At 42.4% G+C, this 12,941-nt stretch overlaps 1 protein-coding gene across 4 annotated transcripts in view; it reads right to left on the bottom strand.

Annotated features, from left to right (window-relative positions):
- TSC1 (TSC complex subunit 1) overlaps positions 1–12,941 on the bottom strand; it is a 48,448-nt gene that overhangs the window by 17,975 nt on the left and 17,532 nt on the right. Inside the window, exons 4-11 of one of the 4 annotated variants that reach the window (XM_060153975.1) lie at positions 12,574–12,677; positions 11,320–11,472; positions 9,238–9,382; positions 7,553–7,707; positions 7,091–7,164; positions 1,205–1,380; positions 473–588; positions 26–137 (exon numbers count right to left, since the gene is read on the bottom strand). In XM_060153975.1, coding sequence (XP_060009958.1) covers positions 26–137; positions 473–588; positions 1,205–1,380; positions 7,091–7,164; positions 7,553–7,707; positions 9,238–9,382; positions 11,320–11,472; positions 12,574–12,677 — 1,035 coding nt within the window. Of the gene's footprint in view, positions 1–25; positions 138–472; positions 589–1,204; positions 1,381–7,090; positions 7,165–7,552; positions 7,708–9,237; positions 9,383–11,319; positions 11,473–12,573; positions 12,678–12,941 lie in introns of those variants that run through there. The other 3 variants (XM_060153976.1, XM_060153977.1, XM_060153978.1) reach the window with 3 other exon arrangements.

The following is a 12,941-nucleotide window of genomic DNA, read 5'->3' as shown; positions in this document are numbered from 1 at the left end:
CAAATCTAACCTAAGACATACATACCCGCTGTACCAAAGACTTTACTGTAAGGGTGTGACAAATCAGGTGGGACATTTCCAGGAGAAGTTGGAGGAGTGGTCATCCCACAAACCACAGATGGGCTCCAAAGAGTAGCCTAGAAGTTAATAAGGCAGGTCAGCGATGAGGAACGAATAGCTACACCTCCCGAGTTTTAAGTCCACGATCAATGATCTTAAACTTAGCCTTTCAACTGGAAAAAGGCATCTTATTAAAGCCTTATCAAGAGACAGATTGCATTTTGTAAGTCTAGACTCCAAGAGAAAGCCAAGTGGCAACAGTAACTTTTCTTGCAAATGTCATGCATCCTTAAAAACTAACTCCTGAAATGAGCAGTGAGAGATTTTCCCAACCATAGGCTAAATCCTGACCCAAATGGTCAGCTTCACCAGCAAGCAGAGAAGAAAGCAGGCACACTATTTGACACCATACTTGTGGCGGCTCAGTTAACAGCCGTGTCGACAGGGAACTCAGAGTCTGAGGTAGCTGCCCTGGCGTGTTTAACAACATCAGCCGAGAAGTGGAGTGAGGGGTAGAAGTAGCACTGCCTACAATGGAAGGGAAAGAACACAGGGGGTCAGCGTGTGGCTTCAGATTATCCTGATAAAGAATTACGGTCCTCGAGACCATTTGATCATTTAAAAGCCTCTTTAAATACCCTTTGGAAATAAAGTTTAGTAAGGTTTGATGTCTAGTTAAGCTTTAGGATAACTTGAAAAAGCACAACCTGTATGACAACTTCGCTGGGTGCTACCTATAGACAAGCCTAGACTTTTACATGAATCCAGTTCTGAATTGTCCAGGTTCATTCAAAACTGTGTCAATGTGACAGCCCAGAGGGCCTCACTAAAAGTGTCTGAAAAAATCTAAGATTCCTTTATGAGCTGGGGCCTAGAAGCCAAATCCTTTAATCCATTTTCTTTGTTAAGTGTTGACACATCCCAAGTCTGCTGACATACTATCAAGAAGGAGATCAAGGACATGGGACCGTAAATTAAATTTAGGGGAAAATGGAGCCAAATCCAAATTTTAAATATTTGGGAAACAGTTCCTAGGAGCTGACCTAAGTCTTATTCGAGGAAAGGGAAAAAAACTCAACAAAAATAAACAATGCTTTCTAGAGACAAAGTTGTAAAGCAGATAAGTACCAAAGTCACTTTTTACCATAGCTATTCTGTGTGTCAACGTAAGAGCTGGCGGTGACGTCGGCTGGACGATGAGGAAAACGGGCTGAGGCTCGGTGAGGCGCAGAGCAGCCACCTTCACATGAGGCTTCTGCAGGGTCCAGAGAGATTCTGGCACATTCTATGACAACATCATGTGTCTCTAGTCTCTTCCACCTGCGAAAGGCAACGAAAGTCAAGAAGTGCACGTGACAATCCATTTATTCAAACCATCAAATACCGAAGAGTGCTAACTCAGTGCCAGCCACTGAACTATGGCTAGCAAAGAACAGGCGGAGCCGCGCGAGCCCAAGTACTAATCAGCACTATGATATAAAGAATTAGCCATTCATTTTACAAACCTATACCCTCCCTATTTAAAATGGTGATATCAAGTTATCAGAAACTAGTCTGAAACAAAAATTCCATCAACAAAAGACCAGGCGTAGCCTCAGAAGAGAACACAAACTATGCAGAGCAGCCACCAGGGGAAACTCTCCTTTGGCACAAAGGTAATCAAACAAGAGGGAGACCTGGAAACCGCCAGGTAGCTGAGGCTGACTTAAGGTCTCCTATCAAAGCCTCAGGATTCTAATCCATCCCTAGACCAGAAATACAATGCAGCAAGTCTCAAACTGAGAGAAAGCCCATGAGGATATCTGAAGAATTGTCTGAAGAGTCCTGTTATGTGATCCAGAGTTCCACTTCTAAGAATTTAGCCTATGGAAATAGACACACACCAAGATGGACAACACTCAGCGTAGCTTGTAATAGAAAGAAGAAAGGTCCAACCAAAGAGGAAGATTCTACAGAAGAAAAATTATTACACCACCGTGAAAAAGCATGCTTTCAGCAGATCAGTGGTTGCCAGGAGTGAGAGAGGAGACTGAACACCCCTCAAAGGGCATGAAGGAACTTTTTGGGCAGCTTCCAATTTTAGCTGCTTCCAGCTGAATTGTTACCCTACCTCCATATTTCTATGCTTCAAATTTCCTGATGTCTGAATTTTTAGACATCAACTATTTTTTTAAATTAATTAATTAATTTATTTTTTGGCTGTGTTGGGTCTTCCTTGCTGCACGCAGGCTTTCTCTAGTTGTGGCGAGCTGGGGTTACTCTTCGTTGCGGTGCAAGGGCTGCTCATTGAGGTGGCTTCTCGTTGCGGAGCATGGGCTCTAGGCGTGCAGGCTTCAGTAGTTGTGGCACGCGGGCTCAGCAGCTGTGGCTCGCGGGCTCTAGAGAGCAGGCTCAGTAGTTGTGGCACACGGGCTTAGTTGCTCCGCAGCATGTGGGATCTTTCCGGACCAGGGCTCGAACTCGTGTCCCCTGTGTTGGGAGGTGGATTCTTAACCACTGCACCACTAGGGATGTCCCAAGACATCAACTATTAAGGTCCTTATGGTAGGAGAGGATTTAGGTCACTTCCGTATATCCTTTTCCCTTCTCCCCAGTGCTCTCAAAACAGTGTATCATTGTTTTGTTGTTTCAAAATTGATTTTGAACAATTCATTATAATGACTAGATAAGCACCACTCATGGCTGAGCCAAAGAATATACTACAGTATTTCCTTTGCTGCTCAATCTAGTTTCTCCTGGAGTTTGAATGTTGTTGCTCCTTTTCCTCAGTCTTCTAATGTGTCTATTACTAATCCTTCCTAATGTGGCTCTAGCAGTTCTGAAATAATGCCTAATATAATTTGTTCATAATGAAATGCAAATAGTCTACCAGGATTATTCACCCTCTCCTAAAGAGCTCCCTGCTGGAGCCCTCCCTCTCCCACTGGTTGTTCTCAGCATTGCTGTGTTATACCAAGACTTCCCTTGACCAAGACCCTAAGTCAGGTCCTCCATTTCGTGAACTCTGTGTCTTCCTCGATTTTACTCTCGTTTTGGTGGAAGACATGCTCTAGTGGTTCACTGAGGAAGGGTACATGTGAGGTAAATTTGAGTCCTTGCATGTCTAAAAATGTCTCATACTTGATAGGCAGTTTGGTTGGGTATAGAATTCTAAGCTGATAACCTTTTTTCTCTCAATTTTGAAGGTGTTTCAGAAGCTAACCTCATTCTGATTTCTGATCTTTATAGTTTTGGTTTTTTCTCTCTGAAAGATTTATCCCTGGTGTACTGAAATTTCACAATATTGAGGCTTAGTAGCATTCTTTTTCATTGACTGTGCTGGGAACTAGATAAGCACCTTCAATGTGGAAACTCACGTCCTTCAATTCTTGTATTTTCTTGTATCATTTGTACTTGTACTGGAAATTTTCTTCTGTTATTTCTTTCACAATTTCTTCCCCCACCAAAGTTTTCTCCTCCCCTTTAAAGACTTCTTTACTAGACTTCCTGGACTGATTATTTTAAATTTTTTCTTTCATTGTACTCACCTCTAGCCTTTGATTCTGCTTTCTGAGATATTCTCAACTGTACCTTTCAATTCTTTTACTGCAATGTTTATTTTAGCTATCATTTTTCATTTTCAACAGTGCTTTCTTTAGTCTCTGACCGTGCCCTTCTGTGGCATCCTGACCTTTATCTATGCACAAATGCTTCCTCTCTGTAGCTACTGTAGATGTTTTCTTCTGCTCTCTGTATTATCATTGTTTCTAGCTCCTTTTTCTTCTCTTTACATTGGTCTCTTATCTTTGGTGTTAGAACTTTCTTCAAAGGCCAGATGACCCATCTATCCAAGGTGAAGGAGGCTCTGTAAGTTGATCCAGGAGGCTTCCGAGTTAACACAGATTGGACATACACATCCAATTGTAGACTCTCCCCAAGCCCCACCAAGCCTAGAGTAAAGATTCCTTTATTTGTTTCCTTTTAAATATAAACCCACAAGAAAGAGAAGAATGAGAAAACAGAGAACAGCACCACACGTTTTTGAAACTAGAAAGCAGATAGGCAAGTGGTGACTGACTCAGTGAATCCAGGAAAGCAGAATCCTAAGCTGCCAATGTTTCAAAGCTAAACGTCAACCTGATTTATACTGAGGAACCCTTAAAAAGCTAAAGAATTGGTATACGTCGAGTACTTCTGTACACCTGTACTTCTGGAGATGAGTGACAGGTAGGTGAGGGCAGCCAAAATCAGTAAGACAGGGTAGAATCTACCGAGGAGCAGTTAGAGCCCTGAGACTCTGACTCTACGCTCCCACTTTTCTCACCAGAAATCCAGATTATTCTCTGAGGAGGTTAAACAGAGAGTATCGGGACTGAGGTACTCCAGAAATGGCTGAGGGCACGAGTACTATTCAAACAAGAGGATTAAGTGAGCAGGTACATTCTGAATGCCAAGACCACTAACCTCTCCCCACCAAGCAGCCTCTTCCCTCTAGGAGTAGCCAAATCCTGGCCAGATTAGACATCAGAAGACCCTTTCCTGAAAAAGTCCGACCAGCTCAAATGGAAACCAATACTGACATCAGCATCTCCAACAGATGCTCAGATCGACCTACAAGTGAACAAGCCCCATCCCTGTGAGCAAAGCTTTTTAGTCTCCTCACCCAGATATAAACCAATCTCTGCAGAAAGCCTCAAATTTTTAAAAAGAATAACAAAAGAGCAGTTTAAAGGAAACAGATTATGTAGGGAAAAGAAAACCTTAAAAAAACGCCTATCAATCTTATCAAAGACATGAGAGACTCCATCCATGAAATAAAAACAGGCTACTATAAAAAAGGAGCATTCAGAGAACTAAAAAGAGCTCTTAGGTACTGAAAACGTGGCAGAAATGGAACTATAATAGAAAGATCAAGAGCTAAAGACAAGGAAATCTTTAGGAATATTTCCTAAAGAGAAGAGGAGAGCAAAGAAAAGCAGAGAACTGCTCCAGGAAGTCCCAAGCAGAATACTAAGAGTTCCAGAAAGAAAGACAGAGACAGTCAAGGAAAAGAAATCAAGCACAAATAATTAAAGAAAATTTCCTAGAATTTAAAGATAGGAGCTTCCAGATTGGACAATGAGAACACATTCATATCAAGGGACATCACTAGGAAATTTCAGAATATTACAAGAACAACCAGAAGACAGTAAACACAGATGATCAGAAATCAAAATGTCTTTTGATTTCAATAGCAGCATTGGAGGCAAGGCAGCAATGGAATAATGCCTTCAAATTGCTGAATGAGAATGACTCCCAATCTAGAAATCTATACCCACATAGAAAATGACATCCTTTCTCTAAAAGCTACTAGAAGATATATTCCATGAATGTAAGAGTGACCGAAAAAAGAAGGCATGAGATACGGGAAATGGGAGAACCTGCACAGGAGAGAGGCACAGAGAAGCCCCAGGAGAACAAGATGATAGCTGTGTACGAGGCACAGAAGACAACCTGGTCAGATCAGAACAGACATGCCAAGAGACAAGTGTGTTGCAGGCCACCTCTAAGGTTTCTGCTGCCACCACACCCTCTTTGTAACTGAGGGACAGAGTGTCTAGGTGACAATAACTTGTTGGTACTGAGCTTGTCTTGTTATGCACTAATGAAGTTCCTACTCTCCCTTCTCTGCCAGGATCAGCTGAGGACATTCATTTCATCCCACAGAATGATTCTGCTCTGACCTATTCCTGGAAGCAGCCACAGTGAGTTCAGGAGCACAAACAGAGCAGTCCCCTCCCTCTGCCATATTTCGGCAGCACATCCAGCCCCTAGCCCTCACTATCTGGCCTCGCCAGATGCCCTGACTAGGGGAAGCCTTATGTTTCCCAGGACTTGTTCATGACTTTGCCCACCGACTTCCCTGGAAGGGACTCCTGTAAACTCTCAAGGAAGGGGACACCCAACCAAGACCCAGACACTCAGTTCCTCCTCTCGCCTCCTGGGAACCTTCACCTCATGATGACAAGACGGCCTTTTCCAAGGCCAGACTTTGCTTCCTAATTAGCTTTTCAAAAGGAAACGATACATGTGGTCAAACTATAAAGAAAAGAAAGAGAATGATTAAAATAAAAGCGAGAATAGTAGGTGCCTCTGAGGTGAGACATGGAACAGGGAGAAAGATGGCTGCAATTGCGGAGGTTAATGTCCCATTTTTTGCAGCCAAGTGGTAGCTACACAAGTATCCATGTGTTATTACTAAACTTTTCTTACACATTTGCTATGTTTCTCTACATATATCTCACAGCAAGTTGCTTTAACCTGAGGTTCGTGTGGCAGAAGGAGGGCTCGTAGAGAAGTGAAATTTGCTGAAGGGGGATCATGCCGTGAGCCACCTTTCCCAGTGGGAGATCCTCCAATGTCAATACCCGTGGACCCCTTGTCCCCCAGAAGGCTTCAATCCCCAGCCTGGGGAGCATGAGGCTGGCAGCCAGCCAGAGAGAAGCGGCAGGGAGGGGCTGAGCCTCTCACAGCTCAGTGTGTAGGATTTCACCCTGGTCCCCCCTTTCCAGTCATGACTCAGCTCCACCCTCCATCATGCTTGGCGTCCTCAAATCAGGAGCCTTGCAGGCTCCACTTCCCCAGAGAAGGAACCTGGGCACTTCTGCCAAACCCCGTGGAGGATGGCAGTCGCTTGGCTAAGCAGGACAGAGAAAGGGACCCGGGGAGCCCGGCCACTCGACGTCCAGACTCTCCACAGTGCACTTGGTTCCAACCACACACCTCAGCGCCCGCCTTGCACAATCACACTGAGCTGCGAGCCTTTCTGGGGTTCTGCGGCGTGGGTACCTGCACTGCAACCTCCTCCATCCTGTCTGTGAGGAATACGCTTTAGACTCACGCATACAAAGTTATTTTACTGTAAAAGTCCATATGGACTTTTATGGAATGATTCCATAAACAGAAGAACATGCTTCCCCAACAACACCTCAGAAGGGACATCTCCGAGGTCACATTTTCAATTTCTTAAGTGAGCCTATAAAATTCTGTGTCACTAGTTCAGTTTCTATACCTTCGAGGGTCCAGTTCATGGTCCTTGGATCCAGTCACTAATTCTGGGTGAATTCGCACATGCTCCATCATTGGCTGGAAGAGTTTGGGTTGACAAGTTATAAAAGGCTTAACTTTCTATGGTATTTCTACACAATGAAATATTATTTGACAATAAAAAGGAATGAAGTACTGATACATGCCACAACATGGATGAATCCCGAAACATTATGTTAAGTGAAAGAAGCCATTAACAAAAGACCACATATTATATCATTCCATATAAATGAAATATTCAGGACAGGCAAGTCCTATAAAGGCAAAAAACAGATCAGTGGTTACCAGGGCTGGGGGCAGTGGGCAGCACAGGGAGAAGGCTGAATTTCTTTTCAAATTTCCCTGTCTATCATTTAATACAAAAGTTATAAATGCAGCCTATCTACACAGTTGCTATGTAGCAAATAAATGAGTTTTTGCTACTTACCTTGACCACCTCTTCAAAAGTCTCCAGGTTCTCCTTCATACTGTAGTGAGAACGTAGGAAGGAGACAAAGTTGCAAGGGTACATCCCATACAGGCGATGGAAGAGAGCGTAAACGCTGGCATGGAGGTGGACGAGATAGATTTCCGTTACGTGGCCTGAAAAAGAAAACATTGAAAGGAGTCACCGAGCTGAACACAAGACTGATGTGTGTGAAACAGACATGAGAACAGGGCTGCCAACGTGACTCTGCGTACGTGTGCTCCTACCCTGCTCCAAAGACAGTTAAGTAAGTAAGAGCGGTTTTCTAAAATCCAAATCTGAACACACCAGACATCCCTGTCTGAAACCCATCAGTGGCTCCCCATGGCCTCTGGATAAACTCCTATCTACTTAGAGTGACCCATAAAGGCTCACACCGATCTAATCTCTGCGCTCCTCTCCAGTCACCCCTAAAATAGGACCCCAGACATTCTCATAATACTGAACCGCCTTTACAACGGTACTCCCTGAAATCTGTAATCACACTTCTCCACGGCCCTCCTCAGTACACGTCTCTTGAGAACAGCACTGACTCACTCACCTCTGTACCCTTAGTGCCTCGCACTGGGCTTGATGCGTGAGAGGCGTTCATATATTTGTGGAACGAATGTGTGAGAATGTTTTAAAATCAGTTTGTAGTCTTAGCTATGCAGATTTGTAACTATAGAGTGAAAAACTACCACCCAGAAATTAGCTTAAAGAGCTAAGAGTGGGAGAATTAGAAAATTTAATTCATCTAGCGTTACCTAGACCCTATGGAAAACCCCAAGTCCACAGTATACATAAAGCTCCTCTAAATTAATGGACATCCCCAGGAAAAGCCTACGAGACAAGCCGGCATCACATGCGCCTCAGGCTTGTCACTTAATCCTGCACAGGAAGCCAGAGTATTCCATTTCCCAGGGCTGACACATTTCATTCTTTCAACACGAATATCTCATGCTGGGATGACCAAAGGATTCCAAATTTTGCGTGTTTATATAGCTTCTGAATCATTTTGATAGAGCTGTACTACCTGTCGATATGGAAACAAAACCCCACTGTATTGGAAACTAGAACACTAATTAGGACGTGCTGCATTCTCTCTGCTCCTTCCACATTTACGATGGACAAGTTCTCTGAATCTGAAGCTTGTGTTCTGTCACTATAGACCAGCAGAGGAAGACAAAAGATGTACCACAAGCTTAGTCCTATACTGCTATGACACAGATTGAAGTTGTTTTTCAGTTTATTGAAAATCAGGAAGTTGTACCTACCACTCAGTTTCTCTGACAACTAATCCTTCTAAGCCAACAATATAAGGAAGGTATCTCAACAGTTGTGCTGCTTCTTTTTTTTTTTTTAATTTGTTGGCCGTGCCACATGGCATGTGGGATCTTTGTTCCCTGACCAGGGATCGAACCTGCACCCCTTGCACTGGAAGCATGGAGTCTTAACCACTGGACCACCAGTGAAGTCCCAACAGTCATGCTTCTTATTTGTGCCTCTGGTGGACGTACCTGAGGTATTTCCTCATCTGGCTGGTGACAACCAGCCATTTGAGCTTTAGAATGCTACAAGTCCTTCCCTTCCAGCACATGATCTGTTAACCAATCATGAAAGCACTCACTTGGTGGGGCATGACAGGTATAGAAGGAGATCTTTACCTGGTTTCTTCAGGCACCACGACGAAAGACGGCCAAAAATATCAAAGAAATCACGAAGGTGCTGCTTCCCCGACTGTGGAATCATCGGTAGCACGGTTACCAACACTAAGGCCCCTGTTGTGAGGACAATGGCGTCAGTGTCCACCTGCAGGAGGGACGGTCAAGAAAGAGGAAACACCTGTCAGGTGCAGCATTAGAATCCGCACGCTTGGAGGTTCTAACACCAAGGGGTCACAGGTTAGACGCCCAGCACAGACTCATCCTCCTACCCCTAAGGGTGGGGGCACAACACTGAAACAGACGCCACGAAAAGCCACTGGGGACCAGCCCGGCCATGCTAAGTCTGCAGGGACCACGCTGACGCACCAAACTCATCTGGGGTAGGGGCCTGAGCGGGGCGTGGGGACACCCAAACCCAGAGACTTAGGATGTGCTATTTCTAGCCCTTGGAGGGAAGCACAAGAAGTTGCTTTTTAACAGAACAAAAGAACGCTGCTATTCTTGTTCATTCAACCAAATCATAAAATACTTACTTTTTAAAAGTCAATTAAAAAGAACCTTATACATTGACAAGTCGTTCACTATTTTCAAAGGATTACAACAGAAGTATAATTTAACAAGAAATTAGTATAGTACTAACAAGTCTACTTAATGGCTCACCTTCACAGCAATATTTAGAGACCAGCAAATAAAAGAAGATATGGTGACCTCTGACCATGTCTACAGTTTAAATATCAAGTCATATAAATTTAGACTAATTGAAGACACTTAATAACCAATGAATAATGAATCAACTCAGACTAGCTACAGCAGCTCACATGATCCATAATTAAATTATGAATGTTTGCCAAGTAACTGGAATTCAGATTGAAGAAACAAGATATTAATCAAAAGACTACCATGCAGGCTAAGACATTCATTATTCCTACTAAAAAAGGAATCTACGAGTCTGGAAATAAAGTTTTAAATATATTTAGCTTTTACAGCAAGCACCAAGCCATTTGTTGTGGCGGATATCTAGTAGGAAGAACATACAATACTGGTAGGAGAATCAAGAATCTATAATGAGTTTGCATAAAAAGGACTAATCCTAATTTTGGTTAACAAAACATTCTTACTGAAGGTTTGAATAACAGTCCGTAAGTAATTTTCAAGGTTTATCTTTTTGGAAAAGATAAGTATTTTGCAATCTGAACTAAACAGTGTGCCTCAAAATAGGATTATATTCTCATCGATCCATTCACTCAAAAAAATTGTTAAAATTGTTCCTGCTTTTCCTTAACATTAAATGCACATTTTTATGATACCCTACCAATATGACTCCTTGAGATCCACCTCTAGGGAGATTAAAACAGTTACCCTTGTTGGCAGAGACAAAATCAATTTGCATCGTGCTGTGTCAGATGACTCCAAAGGCACTGCCATTCTGGCACAAACACTACTGGAGATTTTCATGTCATATCTCTGTGAGGTACAGATACTTCATATTAACCGCATTTCCTTACTTTATAGATGGGAAACAAGTCCAGGAACTAAAACAGACTAAGCAAATAACGCTGAGTATTTCAGCAAGCCACGGTCAAAACTAAAAGCACAAAGTTCTACTTAGGTTTTGACTCCCTCTGTAGAAAAACACACTACGGTTAGTGCAAAAACGTAGAATGCAACTCAGCTGCAACCAGAACATGCTTCTAAATAGCTGAAAGAGCCTTTCAGCCATTTTTCTATTAGCCAAAAGAGAACTTAGAAATGGGGGTTCCCTCAAGACAAACCAGTATGTTTTCAACAGAGGAAAGGCTAGACAACGATGAAATCAAAAAGGGCTGCAACAGCATAATGTCAACCGATCTGACCGAAATGTTACCACATTTGCTTGGACCAAACATATTGCAATAGTCACAGAGATGCACTGAGAGCTTACTAAGTACCAATTTTGGACTACGTTACATTCGAGAAAAACCAAATGTCCAGAAGTTTTCAAACTCTCAAAGTTAAAATCTAGCTTGCTTGCTTTAAGGTACTCAGAATTTCAGAAATTATATTCACAAAGCTATTTCGTTCAAATCCTTACAAACACTGTACCTTGAGACATTTTAGTAAAGAAGGCAAAAGAGGTGCTTGAGAGAGCTTATGTTTCCAAGACGGCTGCAGCCTCACAACGTGGCCCAGTAACGAGAGGGTGGATAACCGAGAGGTGGCTTTGCCCACGTATTCATTCATTTTGTCCAAGAGGTGCTGAAAATGCACAAGAACAAGAGAAATATATCTCAATAAAGCTGGGAAAAATCAAGGGACCAAGGGAAACGCACATATGAATGTATGAAGTTCACACAAAGAGAGGCAGCAGTGATACAGCCCAGTCTCTCAAGTTTTCCCTTTGATGTAAAGAAAGGCTCATGCAGGTAGAGATCAAATTCAAGATTTTTTAAAACCATGCTAGCAAACAACACACTGTTGCCTTTGGCCTGAGAGAGGGAAGCCAGTTTGCAACTTCTGAAAGAGGATCCCACAATACAGGTCTATAAGCCGGGGGGAGACTCCTTCATAGGCCCTCTTTCTGTAATACATATAGGCCACTTCTCACAATAACCAATGTTATAATAAGCCTGTGGTAGGTTGTTGAAGCTTCACGGGATCCTGCTGGAAGCAGTTACTTATTGCTCCCATAGCCCAGCCTACATGGATTTGGCCCCAGATATAAATCAGGTAGTAGTAGAAGTTAAAATTCAGCCCAGAGTTAAAAAAAAAAAAAAAACACCCAAGATGTACTGTAAAAGGCAGACAATGGCAAGGCCTTCAAATCCCAGTAAAGTAAATCACTAACACATACAAACTCAAGACGTACCAAAATCTGTAATTGCAATGCTTTGTTAGCTATTTACCATCAACAAAAATAAAAACAAAACATGAAGGAGTCTTCCAAGTGCCTGGTGCTGTGAAACAGCACTAGTCAATTAGCCCCATTAGTTGCCCACACTTACAGATTCTGCCATATTGATTAAAAGTCTGAAAATCCTACTCAGAGCATGGGTTTAAAGATGGGTACCTTATGAATCAAACTGTCACTATACAATTATAGTTTAGGATTACAGGATTTCTTTAAGCAGAAAGAGCCTTAAAAGCCTCTTGAATATGTTGTATTTTGAAAACTTTTCAGGAAACATAGGTCCTGACAATTGTTTTTATATGTAGTTATAATCTGGGGGCAGTATCATCAATGGCACGCATAAGTTGAAGGAGTGAGCTCTGGACAGACTGTGCACTGGGGCTGCACAGACACTGTCACACCACTCATAGAAAATGTATCAAATCTCTACCATCAGTTCCAGCAGTTACCTTATCATGTGGCTCTTGCAAGGTAGTCAGGATGTGCAATACAGGCTGAGAATTGGTTTCCAGGTAATAATCCACCAAGGTGTTCACAAGCATCGGACCACGGTCTAAAGAAAGAAAAGGGCAGTTTATAATAATTTCCTTTAACTTCTAAACTTACCTCAAATAGTTGCCTGTCACAAAATCCAGAAAACGTCTCTTTGTATGCTACCCAAAGTTATATGAAGTGTTGTATTTCTGCTTCCTTAAATGAATTTAGGTTTAACAATAGGATAATACCAAGTTTATTTGCCTAAATAGCCGTAAGAGCACAAGAAATACTATCTTCTTTTTTTTTAATATTAATTTATTTATGTATTTGTCTGCATCGG

The sequence above is a fragment of the Lagenorhynchus albirostris genome, chromosome 7 (assembly GCF_949774975.1).
Source record: "Lagenorhynchus albirostris chromosome 7, mLagAlb1.1, whole genome shotgun sequence".
In the NCBI taxonomy this organism is placed as follows: domain Eukaryota; kingdom Metazoa; phylum Chordata; class Mammalia; order Artiodactyla; family Delphinidae; genus Lagenorhynchus; species Lagenorhynchus albirostris.
The sequence above is the reverse complement of the archived record's forward strand: the minus strand, read 5'-3'. Positions and strand labels throughout refer to the sequence as shown.